We start from the raw sequence: 19430 nt of genomic DNA, 5'->3' as shown, positions 1-19430 counted from the left end.
GAAGAGGCAGCGAACCGCCGTGGGCGGAGGGCGGATGCGGACGCGGACGCCGGCTCCGGGCCAATGGCGAGGCGGAGTGGCCGGGGCAGGGGCAGGGGCGGGAGGGAGGGAGGAGGAGAGGGGCCGCGGAGCGGTTCCGGGGCAGGTGTCGCCGGCAGCGGCGGTTGCCCGGGGGATGAGCTCGGAGAAGGGGAACGTGTCGCGCACGCGGCCCCAGCGCTACCAGAACGCGCGCGCCTTCAGGAACGACAAGTACGACACCAGCGCCCGCCGCAAGGTGAGCGGCGGGGCGAACCCCGGCGGCGGGGCCGACCTTCCCCTCCCGGCACAGCGCCGGGCCCCGCCGGGCCGGGCCGGGCCGGGCCGGGCGGCGCAGGGCAGCTCGCTGCCCGGTGGGCGCGGGTGCGTCGCCAGCGGGCGGGCAGACGCGGCGGCGGAGCGGGTTTGGCGGCGTTCGGGGCCGAAAGCGTGAGGAGGAGGCCGTGCGGCCTGCTGGGCGCACGGACGCCTGGCAAGGGACGGCCTGTCCCTGGGCGGTCTTCTGCCGGGCGGTCCTGGAGAGCTGCGGGATCGCAAAGCCCTGCGGCAGTGGGAGCCGAGAAACCTCCTCGGGTTTAGCCCGTTCTGGACAGCGCGGGTCTGTCCGAAAGGTTCCCGGCGGTGTCAAGGGAGTAATCCGTAACGAGCCGCTTCAGTCAGCTGTCACCCGGCCCGTCTTAGGCGGCTGCGTAAGCAAACACGCTGTGTGACACCCGAGTCGTATTTCGGACACGAAAGGCCCTCCTTAAGCCAAAGAATTATTAAGAGGAAGACTGAAATAAAGCATTTACTTTTGTGCAGTAAGTAAACCTTCCCTGCAGTGTTTTCCATGTGCCTTCTTGAAAGGTGTTTGGTCTCCTCAAAGTTTGTGACTATGACTTCCTTCAGACGTCTTTGCGTTTTGAGAATTAATTTTGAACAGCTCCCCCTGTCAGCCATATAAATATCAAGTTTCACTTTGCATACTTTTTAGACGACTTAAAAAAGACTCGTGTTTGCTTTAAGGCTCTAAAAAAAAAATCTTAGAGGGCCCTTCCGAGTAGTTACATAGAAAGGTGTCTTCAGCTGTTTTATCAATGCTTTTGCTACACACGTTGTCATGGTTTGATATTTTCACACTTGTTACAAAAGACCATTGTTGTCCCTTTTTGTTTCTAAGCATGGAAAAAGTAATGGTTTACCATATATTCTTGGAACGTGCTCTATACTTGTAGTTGTGGTAACATAACAGCAACGCTGGAGAGCATGAAGACCAAGCAGCGTACCTGAGCAGTATCAACACAGAAGTGGGATGTTTTCTCTTACAAGCTAAACTGGAAGAGTTGAGTAAAACAAAACACAAGATGAGCATTCTAGAAGAGGCTTATCTGGTGCTGTTGCTGTTATGTCAGTATCTCTTTAGCTGAACCTGAGTGGGTTGTCAAAAAGAACTGAGAGGAGGAGAAGAAAGTAGTAAGTTAAAGAATGGCACCCAAGAGGGAGGTGGGGGGGGGGTTGAGTTTGTTGAGTTTTGGGGGTTTTTTGAGATATTGTAGGACTGGTTCTGCAAGTTGAACAAGCTGCTTTCCTGGGGCTCTAGGAAGCGCCACTGTTATTTATTGTGTGAGTCACTGCATGATCCCTGATAGGAGAGTATTTTCCTGTCTGGCCTCTACACGTATAGACACACAAAAATATCCTAGAGAGTTGGTCTACCAGAAAAATCTTCGAAAAGAAACTGAATTCTGACTTCAGTTTTGTAACTGTAAAGTGTAAAGTAGTCACTTTAATACTCACATGGCTGTTTTTCTTCCCTTTTTTAATATTTTGTATCATATATAACTGGCTACACAGTACCATGCACTCAAATAATTTTTTTTTAAAAGCTTTTGAATGTAGCCAAGATTCACTGTGGGCATGAACTGTGATATGGGACCGTGTCTTTTTCCTTTCTGTTTCAAGCTAATGATTTCTTTTCTCTCTGTGCCTGCCAGTTCATGGAGATGGTTGAACACAGGGAAGAAGCTTGAAGAAGGTGCTTCCTATTACAGGGTTAGATAATGCGCGGTAAAGGGAAAGGATGCATTTTTCTTTTGGCATATCGTCATGTACAAATTCTAGTGCTAAGGGATACACAGGTGTCTTTATAATGATGACTAGGCCTGATTCTGCTATTTGAGAAATTTGAAAAGAAGTTAGACTAACAAAGATTAAGTAGTGATTACCGTCATAGTTCAGATGCAGACTATGCTCAGTGATGACAGTTTTGCATCTGTTCTTTGTAGTCCTGAATGATCAGATGTGCTACAGATGTTCAAGGTGTGATGGGGGAACTGAAGAAACAGTAGCAATTTGATCACAGGGACTGATACAGGAGTGGGGCATTCTTCCTTTCCACCTCTCACTGGCTCAGGAGATGAGAAGACTGCACAGCACTGCTGAAAGAGGGTAGATCTCCTGTAAATCACTGCTAATTTTTTTTTTTTTTTAGGTATTTGGCCTATCTTTGACTACTGCTACACACTGTCCAATGCAATATTATCTTGAAAGGCTGCAGAATGCTTTTTAGCTTAAAGTTTTTATCCTGCTGCACTTGCACACTGCATTAGCAATGTTGAATATTAACTACTGTAGCTTCGGGTTGTACTGTAGGTGTAGCTGAGGTGTTACTTGCAGTGTTATTGTTGCTTCTCTCAGTGAAGCAGTATCTGCAGAAGAAATTGATCTAATAGTCTTTTGACTTTTCCCTGCTGGCAGTCATTATCCAATTGTTCTGTGGTTTTTTGAAAGGTTTTGTGCTCTCTGTCTGACAGGGACCTTAACATCCATTTTCCAATCTTAAAGACCATAGATCTGATTACTTGCAGAACATGCTGAAAGATCCATCTGTTTTTCCTCTAATGATCAGTCTTTACTAGAGCATTACTCTGGGATAGGCTAGTTGCGGCAAAATACACTGCCTCTTTACTGTATTTGGGTAACTGCCTACAACAGTGCTGGGAAAGCTTGCATCCTAGGATGAACTGAAGAAGGAAGAGCCGGACAGGGTAAGACACACTGTGCTGTTAGTTATTGAATCTTGGAATTTGTTTATGGGCGCTTGCTTTACATAGTATATTCCAGAACAGCTGTTTGCGGCACTGAGTGAGGAATATACATTATGTTATATGAATATACATTTTATGTAAAGTATATTACATAAGTCAACATGGAAACTGGAGTAGTTCTAGAGATGAAAGTAAATAACATTCAATGAGAACATTTAGGACTCCATTGTAATGAGACGGTAAACCACAAAGTGATTCATATTTACACCCAAATGACTGATCTGTTTCTCCATTTCTTTCCTCTCATTAAGTACGCCCCAGATGATAATCCACATTTCCCTAAATTTCAGAGGTTATTAACTCTGAACCTCAGCTTTACCATAGTGTTTATGTCAGCTGCTTCTTCAGCTGTCTGTATGGATAAATAACTTGTTTTGGTGGATACACTGGTCAAGACTGTGCGAAGGCAGTAGGAACAGAAAAGGTGAATACAGAGCTTAAATGCTGGGTCACATGATTGTGACTTCAAGCTCAGAGGGGAGATGCAGATAAACCAGTAGCCAACTGGAATTGTCAGGTAACAGTGTTGGAGTTTGGTTAGTTTCTGTTCTTGCTGCAAAATAGAGTAGCTTGGTAGGCTAAAGTCTACTCTCTAGCCACCCCTGTTATTCTGGATTCAGAACTGCATTCAGGCCTGGGTTATAACCTTTCACGTAGGGAGAAGAGGAGCAAGCATAACATCTATTATGGAGTCTAACCTAACCCTGGTGGAGGGGAGAGAGCGAGCGTGTGTGTTCAGTTCTTTGTGGGGAAGAGGGTGGGAGCTGACTGTCAGTCCTTCCAAGTGTGTACATTCTCTTGCTGGTTACTTGCATGTTTTCAAATCTATGGTCACTCATCTGAAAGAAGCTATACATCTTGATCTCCAGGAGGGCCATTTGGAATTGAGCTTAGAGAAAGCTTGTGATTTCATGTGTTTTAAAGTCCATAGCAATAAAACACGGCAGGGCCTTAAATGCTAGCTTAAGTAGCCATCCATACATAACGAGAATGGATGTAAGGAGGACTTTAAGGCTTTGGTTAAAATGTTAAATGTGCTTCTCTTTAGAAAGAGATGAGAAAATATCTGCGTAGAAAATGGAATTTGAAGTAATACTGATACAATATGTGAGCAAGTGAAGCTCTTTGGTGGACTTGATTTCAGGCTTTGAAATGTGTATTAGAACCCTGAAAAGCTGGTGTCTTGTATCACAGTTTCACGTTTGTTAGTCTGCACGGACCTATTCTTAACTGCTTTGTAGTCATGCGCTGGAGATCCTGTGGAATTTTGTTTTTCTGACAAGTGTAGTCATTCAGAAATGCTGCATTCAGCCTTGTTGATTGGAGGCAGTATCACCTGTGCTCCTGACAAGGAAGATTATGCATGGCATTGACATTGCATTAATTTACAGCAGAGTAGACCACTGATTTGTGCTTGGTAGTAGGAGTCTGCTTTCAGTAGAGTAAATCAAAATACCCATAGGTTCACACATAATTAGAAACTTCCAAACAGACAGTGAGGCTTCTTTGAAACCCCATCATTACATCTTACTTCTGAGTGCTTTAATGCTAGCTTAAGCTAGGGATTATTTTGTGTGCCAAGTTAGTAGGTGTAGGTGCATGTGTTTACTTTAATACATTCTGAACTGCTTTTGGCAGGTCGTTAAATGATTTAATATTGGGTTACATGAGCTTACAGAGGATGCTGTTTCGTTAATGCAGTTGACCTGACTGTGTATATAATATGCACATGGAATATTTTGTGACTGTATACTTTAAGACTGTTTATGTATGTCTGTATTGCATAACTGTGATTTCTTTGGAGAATATATAGAGATACTGTAAGCACTGGATGAGTTGCACCTGTCCTTGGAGGGAAGAGTGGCAAAAGAAAAGAGGAAAAAACTATTGAATAAAAGAGGGAAATGAGCATTAAAAAAAAAATAGAGAGAGAAGCTGCTGTGACAGAAACAGAAACTAACCTGTCAGAATAGTTGTCACACCAAGAAATCAATTTCAGACCATAAGCACTACCACCTTTTTGTGTATGAGAGCTAACTACCTGCATAAAAGCTGGGTAGAAAAGTTGGAAGGGAATAATGAAGTTGACAAGCCTTGTTCAGGTCTTTGTGTGGGTGGTTCGTTTTTTTGTACCCTTAAAGGAAAGCAAGCTATTAAGTGGGCAAAAGGAAGAAAATACAAATATGTGGAAGTTTAAACAATGTACGAAATATATTAAAAAATGAATATTAATAGGAAAAGTAAGCAGCAGAGGGATTTCTTTGATTTAACTAATAACTTGCCCATTCTGACTGGGAACTGAAATACCAGGAAAGTTTCTCTTCCAGTTTGTTAGCAGAACTTAGTTTCACATGTTCTTTGGTGATTTCAAAAATCTGAAAAGAAAGGCTTACCCAAATCTTTAATTAGGGGCAGCTTTCTTTGCTTCTTGAAGTCAGTGTTGCCTTTGAAAGTGATACGATACTCTTTTTTGGTCAAAGGAAATGTTGAATTTTGTGTATAGAATGACAGTAATGATCAACTTGTTTTAGTGATAGTAGCATTTAAATATTGGTCATTTTTTCTGAGCAAAATAAACTTAGAAGGCAAACACAAGTCAAGGTTAAACTCTGTAAATCTCCCTGCTTGCTTGCTTTACATCAATCCGTCATTCTCTATTGACTTTCTAAATCAACAGCCTGGTAGGATTGTAGAGTCATAGTCTCTCTCATATTCACATGTGCTGAGCCAATGATTAACTGCACCACCCCATACTTGAAGTGCCAACATTGAGTAAAAAATACCGGAAATTGCTGAAGGGGAGGGAGAGACTGTGCTGTGTGTGTGCCTGTTAGAAGGAGGAAATTAGAACTTAAAAGCTGTCGTCTTTCTTCCAATTGTTACCTTCTGAGCAGATACCAGGTGGTTTCTTTGAGTTGCTGTGTTAAGATTTATGGTCATACAGGTGACTAGGTTGAAAAGTTCAGGCATCTTTATGCCTCGATCAGAATCTTAAGTTACACATAAATGTGATCTCCATAGCTACAATCTAATTTGGTGTCAAAAGACTCTTAGGCAGCATTTTGGTTGATGTTCTTAATCTTTATCTTTGCACTGGATATTTGAAGTGTCACTGATCATACCAGGAAGACGGAACAGTTCAAAGGTGACTGCGTAGAAGTAATCTTAATACACAGACCAGCTCCGATAGAGATTCATTGCCTTTATAAGGATAAGGTGATTGTTGCTGTGCAATTGAATTACATTGACTTTATTTTACTTTAGAGCTTCTTGTGTGTTACTTATTTTCTAAATACCTTTTTCAGTGGTGAAACAATGTGTTAATATAGAGAGAGGACTAATCTTTGGGATGAGGGCATCAGATAAGATGCAGGGCTTTGTTGTTCGAAGCAAAGGTGAAGAAGGCTGAGTAATATAGTCTTTATGCCACATGACTAGTCTCTTGGCCTTGCTATGAAGTGGTATTTTCATGCAAAGATCTATACTGTGAGTAGCATGAAAAGGCATCTTTGGAATTTGGCATGGTCTGTGTTTTCGTTGGTCTGATAAAAAAAAACAAAAAAAAGAAATTCATCACCACATGATTGTTGTGTATTCTGGAGCCAGATGATAAGCATATTGGGAGGGGGAAGAGCTTTATAAAGCTCCATTAATAATAATTATGCATATTTCCTTGTTCCATAGCAAATGTTTAGCAGATTTTGTAATAGGCTGCATGTTTGACAAACTTTGGATTTCCTTCAGATGAGAGGTGAAAGTAGTTCCTGTTTTGTTCTGCACTGTTTATGCCACATGCAGTCCTGAGCATGGCCTTTTGCATTCCAAGTATGTTATGCATTGCTGAGCCTGTCCCTGCATCACTTAGTAACAGGGCTTCTGTCCCCAGCTGTGATGTCAGGACATATTATTGGAAACGAGATAGTTTTCATCGAGGAAGCTAACTCCCTTTGGAAAGACAAGCAGCTGTGTTCAGCTTAAACTATTGCAATCTTTTGACGTTTAGTGGGCTCTCCCTTAGCAATACTAAAAATAGTTGATCACAATAAAGGACAGCTGGGAATACAAATTACAGTGTTTTTGTCTTTCTCCCATCCTGCATTACTAATTAATGCAAATCAGGAGAGTAAGATGGGAAACTGGGAAGTTCAGGCTAATTTGCAGGTTATTAGAAGTTTATTCAGGCTATACTACTTGGAGCCTTACTTTGTGCTAGTCAAGCACTGAACAGAAGGTTAATCTTCAAATTGCATGAATTTTGAAAGAATGAACACGGTCAGTGCTGACAGCAGTTTGAATTGCCAGCCCTTTTACAAATATCTGCTGAGAATTTACTAATGATTTTCTCTCAGAAAGTCTTCACATTAGCCAAATGTTTGTGTTGGAAAATTTAACTCATAATGCATAGCTGACATAAGAACCACCACTTTCTGTATTCAATATCCAAGCATTGTGCAAAACGTTGGTTAGTTGGTTGTTTCAAAATGCCAAGTCTGTATACTTTCATTTAAAAAGAAAAAAAAAATTACTGTCTTTTAACCGAACCAGTCTAAAAGCACCACACCTTCAGTAAACCACACCATGGGAAAGTTCATACTGAATGGTTGAAGTTTAGTAAAAATGGAAACAATGGAAGACAAGTCCCATGGTATAGTCTCACTCGTAAATAGCATTTCCTCTGCCACATAGATTTTTCGGAATGGAGTAAAATACTGTATTTTTAAAGCTAGGCTTGTTCTTTTGTCTACTGTATTGAAGTAGAACTTTGTGGAGTAGTAAGAATCTCTTGTGGCTCATAAAAACAGGAGATTACTTCAGAAGCTACTGTATGCATAGAATAACTTCAGTTTATTTATAAAAGTATAACATAAGCTCTAAACCCAATTACTGCAGAATCTGTTCCAATGAACTTTTAGGTATTGTAAGAAACAGATGTGGTTTAGACCATGTCAATCATGTAATTTTGGTATGGTAGCCATTTTTAAGCTGCCTTTAAAAAGGCACAGTAGAATTTTTTTTGGCTGTGCATTTTGGCTATACATTTTTTTTATCATGAAATTTCTATTTTTAAAGCTCTGAATGAATACGCACAACCGTATGACAGATAAAGTTACTGCTGGCATTTTTAGATAGAGAAGAAATAAAAGTAGGTTGAATGTGCAAGTGTATGTTGCTTGTTATTTGAGGTAACTGCAGTTTGCTACGACTTCCCATCTCAGAATAACTTCTCTTGTGCAAATAGTACTGGCCAGTTGACATTTCATATTCCTCAGCAAACTAAACACAAAATTTTGAAGATCTTAAGGTAAACTTTGCATTGTCTTGAAAATACGCTGTAGTTAAAATGACCATTTTGAGGATTTTATCTTAGATACTTGGGAGCAAAACTGTATTACTTTTTCATAAAGGAAATTTATGATGAAAGAGACTTTGAATGGTTTGACTGCAAATAATGTGTGGATTCTACTTTACTGTGATCTGAGGAAAAATCCTGAGACTGCTTACTTAAAGTATGTAGTATAATGGTAACTTGAACAGTAAGAAATTAAATGTTAAGTCTTGCGAATTGTCTTTTTTGGACAAAACCTGTGTATTTCAGGGCTCATTTCTACTTATCTGTTTTGTAAAATGTCTAGAGATAAAATAATAAAATATAATAAATAAGTACTAATACTAACAATGTTAAAATTATTATAATAAGAATGAAGACTACCTCGAAGTAAAAGACTACCTCAGCACTCTTTCCACTGAAGAAAATTACTAGCAATAAATGTATATGAAATGCTTATGTTAATATCAAACAAATATCTTTCTAAATATTGTATTAATCACATGATGGGTGGAAATGCTTTCTAAGCAAGTTTATACTCATAAAAGTAGCAAATCTTCAGTGTATACTTATTTTAATTTTTATTTATTTATCCAGAAAATAAATGCTAAGCTTCATGATGGAGTGTGTCAGCACTGCAAAGGTATCTTGGAGTGGCGGGTAAAATTCAGCAAGTACAAACTACTATCAAAACCTAAAAAATGGTGAGTAGGTACTTTGTGTTAATCATTGATAATGTAGTTTGTCAACTTTTTGGAAAATATTCTAGTTTTGGAAACTCACAAATAGTAGCTGCTGCTATATGACATCCTTCAAAAGTGGAATCTGCAATGGCAATATATATGCAATGTTAGTTTTCTAATTCATTAGCCTTTTATCTTAAACTTTTGAAAAGAAGACACAATGGTAAAGCAACTGCTTCTCTTTTTGCTGTTAAAATGTTTGAGTTGTGGACCCGTAAGTTTACAAAACTGTTAGTGTGTCCTCCTGAACAAAAAGTCAAACGTGAACCAGTTGTAACGTGATTTTCTGCTATGAAAACCCATTGTTGGAGAAATAAGGAGAGGAAGGCTTTAATTTTGTGTCACATCAAAACTTATCAGCAACACTGCTGTCAGCATTACTGAGGCCTCAATTCCTACAAAATGTTTGCAATACATGCATTTCCTTACCTCTTAGCATGTTCTCTCTTTTTGTATATTAAGTGTTTAGCATTGTTTGCATATAGTTCTGTACTAGGTGGTTTTGGATAAGTACATAAAAAAGGTGATAAATATCTTAAAAAATATTTATAGGTTTGTGATATGTTAATTTTCGGAAGTGGATACTCTCTGCTTCTTCTTAGTTGCTCAGCTGCAGAGGTCCTTACCTCTATGGCTGCAGACACAGCCAGTGTTTCAACAGTGAAACGTTGAACTCAAAGAACTACAGCTGGGCTGTGGTGTACGATATAGCCACCTTTGTCACAGTAGTTTGTTCTGCATCTCTGGGTTGTTCTCAGTTACATGCTTCTGAAATACTTGTGAACTGCTTGAAGAGGTTATGTAAATGTATGTGTGCAGTTCCCTGAATGACGGTGTATTTTATTTTGGTTTTCAGTAGGTTGAAAGGGAAGGAATGTTTGTTCATACTATATCCCCCACTTGTGAGAAGTTTTACTTTCTAATATGAAACCATATGCAACAAATATTTGGGTTTTAGTAAACAATTTCACCCTTTCATGTAAAAAAAAAAAAATTGATTAGGTAGAAGTCTTACTGGTTCTCAAAGTAAACATTCTGTGTTCTGTTCCCCACAGGTGAAGTTGGGATTTGTCTTTTTTTAACTCTTTCTCAAATGACTATGTGCATCCTGTTTAAAAGTAATGAGCTGTAACAAATCATGTGGCGGTGGATCTGGTTCTTTTGCTTCTTCTCTGCCTGCCCACAAAGGAAAAAAAGCAGGCAAAAAAGCTTGTACATCAGAGGAGCATTGGAAATAGAAAAAGTGGCAGTGTGGGGCAGCTGTTTATGACAGAATATGTGATCTTTTCCATCATATTTTTGAACAAGTAAATTGGGCTGCAGACCGTTCTAACTCTACAGGTGCTGGTTTCTAGCCCAGCCTACAGCAGTAAAACAGCTGAGTGGGCTGCTGTTCTGAAGGGACATGACTATGAAGATTTTTAATGGGTGAAGCTTCCAGGCAAAGTAAACACATTATAGACATTAAAAATGCGACTATATGGGAAAAAAAAGGAATTCTTCACATCACAGACAATGGGAGTGGAGGACTTCTCTGTACCTGAACTTATTTCTATTTTTTTAACATCTTCAAAATTATGGTTGTTAGTACAACTACAAGTTTTCCCTACTTTACTTTTATTTCAAGTACCTAATTATTACAAATTAAAGTATTTAAAGAAAAAGAAAACAGTCTATCAACCTTGCATTGATAGTACCCCTGTCTGATGTGACATGGGTGGGAAGAGCTGTAGACTTTTTTTAATAGTAGTGCAATTGAACATAGAAGAGAGAAAAAAAGAAAAAAAGAAAAAAAACAAACAAAAAACTAAGTAGGTATTTCCAGTGACATCTAACTGTAGATTTTTCCTGGGGGAGAGGGAAGACCAGGAACACTAGGAAGTTTAGACTTTGCTTTTGTCAAATGTGTCCTACAGCAATTTTTGTGATATTACAGCTTCTTAAGGAATTAGCTACGCATATCCTAATAATGAAAGCTCAGCAGAGCCTAGATGAAGAGAGTAGGGAGAAGGTGATAGCGCTTAAGAATGGGATTTGAGAAAACAAGTAAAGATTCTGTTTCACTAGATGCTAGTTAGTGCATCTCTCCTTACAAGGCATGCAAAAACACCTGGTATTTTTCTTCAGCCTGTTTTAGCCAAGTCTGCAAATCCGCTCTTCAGAACTGTATGTTAAATCTTTTCTGACAGACTTTTGAGTGCCTGAGGAACCAAGAAGGAATGACTTTTAGGACAGCTGCATTACGTGGGATATATAGTTCCGGTTCTGTTCTCCAAAAGTACAAGGCTTTAGAAATACCAGCCAAATGTTGAGCCATAGCATTTTATAAATGAATTAATCTACAGAGTTTTATCATATCTTGAAAAAGAATAGCCAGAAACCTATACATAATTAGGTTGGGTTTGTTCAGAATACAGTTCCATGCAGGTTTGTGTTCATAGAAAGCAAAGTCCAGCACTGGCTTTGTTTGTACTCTTGAGAAGTTCAAGAGGAAGACATTGTAGTGTTTGAATTGACAGTTTTTTATTTGTAAAGTGCATGCACCTTTTTATACCATATTCTTATTTGCTTTTATCGTTAAACCAGAAGAAGAAGTTATGTAGCTTTTAAAGTAAAACTACCTACTGAAATGAATGGAAAAGTTTCTTTTGTCACTTTAAATATAAAAATCTGTGAGTTTAAGTTTCTTCTTCGGTTCTTGTTTTAATAATTCTTCCTGAAAAACTTAAAGGAGAGGGAAGACAGGCAATGATTTTGATAGTGCTGCTTGTTAAAACACCAGTTGTTTCATATGAAACTGGCCTATAACATGTTGTTCCTCTTTTGAAGAGTATGTCTATATTGTCTTTGAACACAGAATGTTTAATAAGTGTCCACAAATATTTTTTTAATCATGTTTTCTTTCTCTTCACAGTGTGAAGTGTCTCCAGAAGACTGTAAAAGATCCTTACCATATTATTTGTCGACCATGTGCTGGTAAACTAGAAGTCTGTGCTAAATGTGGAAAAGAAGAAGAAATAGTAATTCCGTAAGTAGCTCGTAGGTTACATAGTTTCAGTACTGCACTGTTTCTTTCCCTTTTAATAGAGCTTGTCTGGAAACTGCCAAGAAGCTGTACTTTATGCCATATTCTGAATAATCCTGACACAAATCAGTAGGAGTCATTACCCTTTCTTCTGCTGAAACTAGGGGTAAAATGCCTGGTGATGTTACTGGGGCTGGGCCAAAAAAAGTCTTACTTGGATAAGACGTTTTATTTTAATACTGAAGGATAAATTGCATATCTTCCTTAGGAACAAAGCACTTCAAAATGGAGTTCGGTATAGAGCACCATTAAAATATAAATAAGTCAGTTTTCTGTTTGAATTTTGTCTGTCATTTGGTGATTCAGTTACTAGTGAACAGAAAAACTAAACAAGGGCTGATATTGAGCAAAGTTACTGCAATATATTTAGCAGGCTTTTAGGTCTTTTATTCTTTTACTAGAGTTCTTTCTTTATCGAGCATCCTGCATTAATTTACTAGTTTGTGACAACTGGCCAGCAGTTGCTTAGTTGGTCAAACAGTTAATTTTTTTTTTTTCTTCACAGACCCTTTTCCCTTTACTATGTTTTACATCTTTCCTATTCAACATGAAATTAACTTTAGGTTATTGTCCCTCTCCTCCTCCTCCTCCCCACCTCCTACCCCCTTCTATCCCTGGTAGAATATTCTACCTTCCATCACATTCTTGTTTAAAAGCAAAATAAATTCCAAAAGTGGGTGGTGATAACGTCCTCTTTCCTTCTGCAGGATTGATAAAGGACAAGACAGAACTGAGAGTGTGACTACTAAAAACGGCCAAGAGAGCAGTAGATTGGAGGATGAGTTGGATTTTGATACAAATGTCAGTAGTATAGACAGTGGTGAAGATTCTGATGTGCTTGAAGAACGATTTAAAAGTATGAATTTTGAAAGGACAGAGATATAAAAGGTTGAGTTTATATGAGAGACTGCATGTATTCAAAAGTGGTGAACCAATGTTTGCCTTAAACTGCTCTGAAAACGTGTTTTGACACCTAAGGTCCTTGCATATAAATGTTGGCACTGTGTATTATGAAGCTTTTGCGGGGTTTTGTATAAATAAATTTTTTTTTGTATTAAGAGCAGAATTTCTTGTGGAAAGATTCAGAAGTTGAATATTTAAGCATAGTTACTTCTTGCATACATGTAACAGCTTCCTGTTTCTCTGGAGTAAAGCCCCTTTTTCTAATTGTCCCAAATTCAATATTATGCGACTGTTGTGTTGCCACTTGGAAAGCTACATGAAAGTCTAGAATAAATACAGAGTCTTGTCATAAAAAGGAAGAGCTAAACCAACAGTTTGCTGAAGGAAGAACTTGCAACTTCTGTCAGTGAGTTTACAAACAGGGTCAAAATACCAAATGTTAATTACCCTTATGCTTGTTGTTTCTTTTCTGTGCGAAAAAAAGAGGGCCTAAATGCCATCACCAATACAGTTCATGAGCAGTTAATGCTTATTTACCATATAGAACTACGCATTACAAATTTGTGACCTTGTTATTCCCAATGTTTTGAAAAGAAAAAAACTGAAGACTTTTTAGATTCTCGTGTCACTTTCTTTTCCTTTGACTGCAGATCTAACGTAGTTTGCTCAGATGTGAAAACACTTGTGTAGTGTAGTGATGCTTATATAGTTACTCTCTTCCTACTTTCAGTTCTTTCTGGGGGTTATTTCAATGTAGATTTAAGCTCTAGGAAGAACTTAACTGAATTTGCAGTTAACTATCTTTTATGGGACTCAGGATGGTTTGATTTCTTCTTTACTGTCTGCTACGTCTATAAAGAAAGCTGAAGAAGTACTTCCTAGCAATTATATGGTTTAACCTATGACAATATACTATGCCACTTTTACTAACTGCATAACAGCTAGACATCTGCGTTAGTGTTCTGCCTGATTTGCAGTAGTGGGCATCGAAAAATTTGATTCCCAAACTATCTTCTTCAAATGAATTGTGAGGGACTTCAGCTCTGGGATTATTACATACAGACACACCCCTACCCCCAGTGGGGGAAATACTGAAACTTTGGGTAGAGACAGCTACCCTGGGGCTGCTGTAGTTGACCTTAACTTTAAAGAAAATCTAGTTACCAGGGTGTGGAGTACTAAGACATTCAGCTCTCAATAGCCTAGAAACTTCTGATTTAAAAGACAACTTTAGTATTGACAGTAACAGGCAACAGCAAAATTCCTTGTAATCAGTCATGGAACAGTGAGCTCTTACTGTTTTTTCTTAACTGTGTAGGTGCTTGTCACTACACATAAGGCCTTAAGAATGAGCTTTTTCTTTTACTATCATTTATTTAGATATGTCTTTCACTTTTGTACTGTACGTTATAACACTCTTTCAACTTTTCTAAACTATTTCTAAGTTTGTATCTTAATATCTAAAACATGCTTTTGTAATGGTCTTTAAGGACTAGTAATCTTGGTTTTTTCTTTTTATTTTTCCTTTTCTGTGCTGCCCTTGTGTTGTTGAATAATTTGATTCCCTAAGGTTATTTTAATTTTTCTGTCCCATCTACATCTTTTGCATAGGTAGATTTTTGCTAAGTATTTTGTCATAACCACTAGCAGTAAACTATTGAAAAACACTCTACTGGTCTTCTCTGTTCCCATGATGCATTGTGACTTTTGTGGCTTTTCACTGAGACAAAGTCTAAAGTTTACTGAGTGTTTGGGTGATATTCTTATTACATAGTTGTTTGCAGTCGTAAAGGAGTAGGACTGATGACCCAAACAGCCCATCTTCTTTCTCAGCCCACTCTATAAATACATCGTTTGTAAGCTAAACCACTAGTCTTGTGATTAAACATACTGTTTTTTTCACTTAACTGCAACTAATAAAAACCAAGAAATTCAGAAGTTTAAAATTGTAGAAGGGAAATGGTTTGTCTTGGAAAAGTCAGTGAAGCTGCAAAGCACCAAGAGATGCTTAGTGACAGAAAAGGAGGTTGTCTGCTGTGTTTAGAAGTGACTGGAAATTGGTCTGAAGGTCGTGTTGGCGTTGACAGATAAGTCCTCCCAACAGGACAGCAGCGATGTCTGACTTAGTGTGACATTGCCTGTTGTCCTGCCAGCTAGCACTGATAAAGACAGAGTGGACAAGGAATATCACCCCTGCACGCTGCAGAACACTGTGTCAGTGGGGTAGAGAGAGTTAATAAGTAATCTGGAGTTAGCTTCAGGAAGGGTCTCTGAAGGGGAAACCATAAGTGTCATCAAAAGTGAACTTGGCTTTTGAAAATTACATACGTATGGGAAATGTTCTTCTACTTGGAAAAATTAGGTAATGGCCTAGCCTTTTGCCCAAAGGTGAGAGGAAATCCTGAAATGATAGGAAAGCATGTCATGGAACTGGCAGGAGCAGTATAATGAGAAAATCAGGGGAAGGGCTCTCTTCTCAAAGTGGTGACACAAGCTGTCAGTGCTGGGGAAGAGCAGTGCCACATGGATGAGCAACGTGTAGCAACAAAACACAAATTTTAGTGAAAGTTCTCTGAAGTTAGCATCTTCATGTCACACAACTAATGCTCTGTTTGGAGTCCAGGTGGGCAGTTGATACTACAGTTGATGAAACTGCTGTGAGCGAGCACAGCTGCAGTGGTGGCTGGCTAGTGTTAGTCCAACCTCTCTGAAGACAGCTTTTGGTTCTGGCAAGTGTTCTGTCCTTTAGTCATAACTGCAGTTAAAACATACACTGCTGAAATGATTGCTGCAACTAAAACCATGTACGATGGTGGTTGTGAGTCAGCTTGCACAATTGCTAATTTAGAGTCTGGGCACATTTGCTATTACAGGAAAAAGGAATTTGTATTTTACTGAAGACACCTCTAACAGCAATAAAAGGAACAATTTTAGTTTTGTTTAATTTTGACTGAAGTTAGGACATATTTGGAATTACAGTAAGATACTATTTTTCTAAGACAGTTAAGTAATAGTTCTGAATTTTAAGGTGGTTTTTTTTGTGAAGAACTTGTTGAACAGAGGATTATGCAGGGGCAGGACCGCTCCTCAGTAAATTCACATATAGATGAGAAAATAAAAAAGGAAGGAGATCAAAAGTCATCAAAGAGATTTCTGAGAAAATCTTTAGGGTAGTTGCATAAGAGGAACAATCTTTAGAGTTTCTAAAGAACAATGAATTTGTGTTTCTAAACTTCAGAAGAGGGGAAATAATAGTACCACCATGCCTGCAGGGTATTGAGATGCAGTTTAAACGATCTACCTAGGGTGACTGATCGGGGGTTTCAGGAATTTAACTGAACCTTGTGGGTCCTTAACGAATACATTACTGAAGAAGAGAATGGTAGATGTTAATAATTAGTCATCCGAAGGATAAAGGTGATGCAGTGATGCTGCTGACACAGTTGGATTCCTGTTAACTGATTGTCCTTAGGAGTGTTACCAATTCTCATTTAGTGTGACTCAACACTGACAGTAATTAATTAGATAATGGACTGTCGGTATGTGTAAGGCAGGCATGCGAGATGATTCTTACTTCACAAGGGGAAATGTTTATCATAGGCTTGAGCTGTCAGAACTTGTCATTGTTGACTTGTACAGGTTTCCAGAAAACTGATTTCCTATGTATAAGGATTTCTTAGGACAATCTGGATTCATTGCAGTATGAGGAGAGTCCGGTATGGACACAGAGCTGCCTTCTAGCATAATTCCATAATGATCTTCTCTGTCAAAGTTTGCAGGCATCTCTGAGATATCCTATCATCAAATGTTTTGAAGTATCAGGAGGTACAAAAAACATTGCCCAATGATTTACTTATAGTTTTGCATGGGCTGGGCTCTTCCATTCTTGACTTAGCTACTGATTAATATGTATTCCTCTAAAGTACTAAAATAATACCAGCCTCTGAAGGTTTACAGGACTACTGGTTAATTAGGAAAAGGGTGGCTTGTTTTCTCCCTATAATGGGCATGTAGTTGGATGCTGAGATGCAAATCATAGCATTAGCAAGGAAAATAGAGGAAAATATAGCAGGTAATCAAATGTGAGCCACCTTGTAACCCTCTAGCCCTACAATTATATGTGTTTTCTTTGTTCAGGAGTTCTCACATGTAAACAGATGCTGGTAGAAAATGCAGAGCTACCCCTGCTTATAGGAAACATCAGGCTGACTTACGGAGTAAATGTAGAAAGGTTTTTAAGTAGCATGGAGAGACATGCATACTGTCAGCATCTGATTTACTTCATTCTTCTGCCTACCTTTTATCTGAAAGCTATTAAAAAACAGAGCTGTATATGAAAAAGAAAGTATGTGCTCTGCATACATACACCTCATCACATACAGTATGTGTATAAAGTAGGGTTCCTAAACCTCAAAACAGTTGAAAATACACTGGTATTTGAAGTGAGGTAGCTCTGTCTAGGGATTGCTACCACATTTTCAGACAAATCACCTGTAACAGACTAGAAATATTTGATGTATTTCAGGTAGCAGATTTTCCTGTTGGAGCCTCTAAAATACTTAAGATGAAATCACATGGGAGTTATCTTTTTTTCTGCTGAAGTCAATGAGAAAACAACTATTTGTAATAATAGGGATAGGACTCATAATTCAGTCATCAATAAGAAGCCTGAATTTGAGGATCTGAAAACAGAGGCTGAAGACCACATCCAACACATTAAGATTTGACCTGAATTTCAGGTATATGTAGCATTTGTACTTGCATTTGCCTTTGATATAGCTTTAGAAACCCAAATTAAAAGGGTCTGGTGTAGTCTCCTAACTAAAAGTGCCTTGAAAGCAGTACCAAATATTTTAATATTTTTCTTAAAACTGCAACGTAGGACACCATGTTTTTGTACAAAAAAATATATGGATTATGCATGTTCCTGAATGGCAGCACTCACTTGAAATCTCTCTTTTTAGGACAGCTTGCATTTCTGAGTCTGAAGTTTGTCACAGCTATGGTCCTTGCACTTGGCATGCTGTTTCCTAAATCCGGTGTGAGCAAGGGTGACATAATGTGTAAAAAAATTCTGTAAAGGGTATCCATAGTTTACATATTAGTATATGTAGCAGCAATGAAACTTGTAGCATTTATTAAATCAGTAATTGCAAGCTACATGTGTGACAGTTTGATTTTTTATTTTTTCCTCATAGACCTTACTCAGTCTCTTGACTATTTTATTCCTTTTAGGGTTATTTTCTATCTTTGTCCCACAGTGTGGTTCTGCATGATAGAAGTTGATAGCTTGAATGAGAGCTGATACAGCCTCTGACTGACAGCAACAATAGATCACTCTGGATTATTCCCAGTAGCAGCAACCCAGTAGCAGTTCCCAGTTCTGACACCAGAACCATAAAACAAACTGCTTGCTTCGAAGTGGTGATGTTTGTGAGATGTATGTAAAATGAAATGAAGCTGCAGGTATTGAGGAAATGGATAAAAGGGCCCTATGGTATTTTTTATTATAGTAGAGAAATGCAGAATAACCCCAAACCTTCCATTTCCAAGGAAAAAGAAAACCCATAAAATCAGACTACATCTATTCCTTTAGGAACAGCAGATTTACTACTGCTTACATGACAGAGATTTTAAAAGTCTTTCTCTGGGAATGGCTAATATCTCATGCTCAAATGATAATAACTCTTCAGTAGTGGCTCAGTCTTTCTTGTAATAAGTTAGTGATGGAACTTACTAGAACAGAACAAGCTTGTACCTGCATTATTTGGAAAAAAGACATCATATATTCTTTATGTTATAAAATTGTAATCCTATGCTCTGAAAAGACCATGAGGAATTTGGCATAAATGTCTAGAAAGGCTGATCCTGTTATGCCAAAATTTTCCTATTTTAGGAAAGTGTTACATGAAGTATTAAGCCATCTCAAAACTATGCATTGACTGGAACTTCAGAGCTATTGTTTTTACGGTGTTTCAGCAGAAAGTTTTCTACTCTTTCCAGTTTTTGTATTAGCCTGGGTCACATTTGGGTGTAAGTAGTCCTGACATTATGATCTCTCTGCATCAAGAAAGAAGTTTTGGATCACCACATTCAACTAGTTCCTCCTTTCACATCCTCATGACTGAACTTCTCTCTAAGGTCTGTGGACATCAAATGAAGACGATGGCTGTCTTTGTTACTTCAAAAAATCACATTAGCGGCTGACTGGCTGTGACAAAAAAGGTATAATAGCACTCACCCAGCGT

At 38.6% G+C, this 19430-nt stretch overlaps 1 protein-coding gene across 1 annotated transcript; it reads left to right on the top strand.

Annotated features, from left to right (window-relative positions):
• The first annotated feature begins 115 nt into the window (after positions 1-115).
• CZH9orf85 (chromosome Z C9orf85 homolog) lies at positions 116-14849 on the top strand. The gene is made up of 4 exons (XM_069777253.1): positions 116-277; positions 9049-9155; positions 12109-12222; positions 12987-14849. Exons 1-4 carry the CDS (start codon positions 176-178, stop codon positions 13162-13164), a joined length of 501 nt encoding a protein of 166 aa, XP_069633354.1. The 5' UTR covers positions 116-175; the 3' UTR covers positions 13165-14849.
• Positions 14850-19430: the final 4581 nt, after the last annotated feature.

Source organism: Haliaeetus albicilla, chromosome Z, assembly GCF_947461875.1.
Source record: "Haliaeetus albicilla chromosome Z, bHalAlb1.1, whole genome shotgun sequence".
Taxonomy (NCBI): Eukaryota; Metazoa; Chordata; class Aves; order Accipitriformes; family Accipitridae; genus Haliaeetus; species Haliaeetus albicilla.
Note: the sequence above shows the minus strand (reverse complement) of the source record. Positions and strands in the feature narration are given on the sequence as shown.

Coding starts and splice junctions, on each gene's coding strand:
- CZH9orf85 (XM_069777253.1), top strand. CDS start 176: ATGAGCTCGGAGAAGGGGAACGTGTCGCGCACGCGGCCCCAGCGCTAC. Junction 9,156..12,108: donor CTATCAAAACCTAAAAAATG/GTGAGTAGGTAC, acceptor TTCTCTTCACAG/TGTGAAGTGTCTCCAGAAGA. Junction 12,223..12,986: donor GAAGAAGAAATAGTAATTCC/GTAAGTAGCTCG, acceptor TTCCTTCTGCAG/GATTGATAAAGGACAAGACA.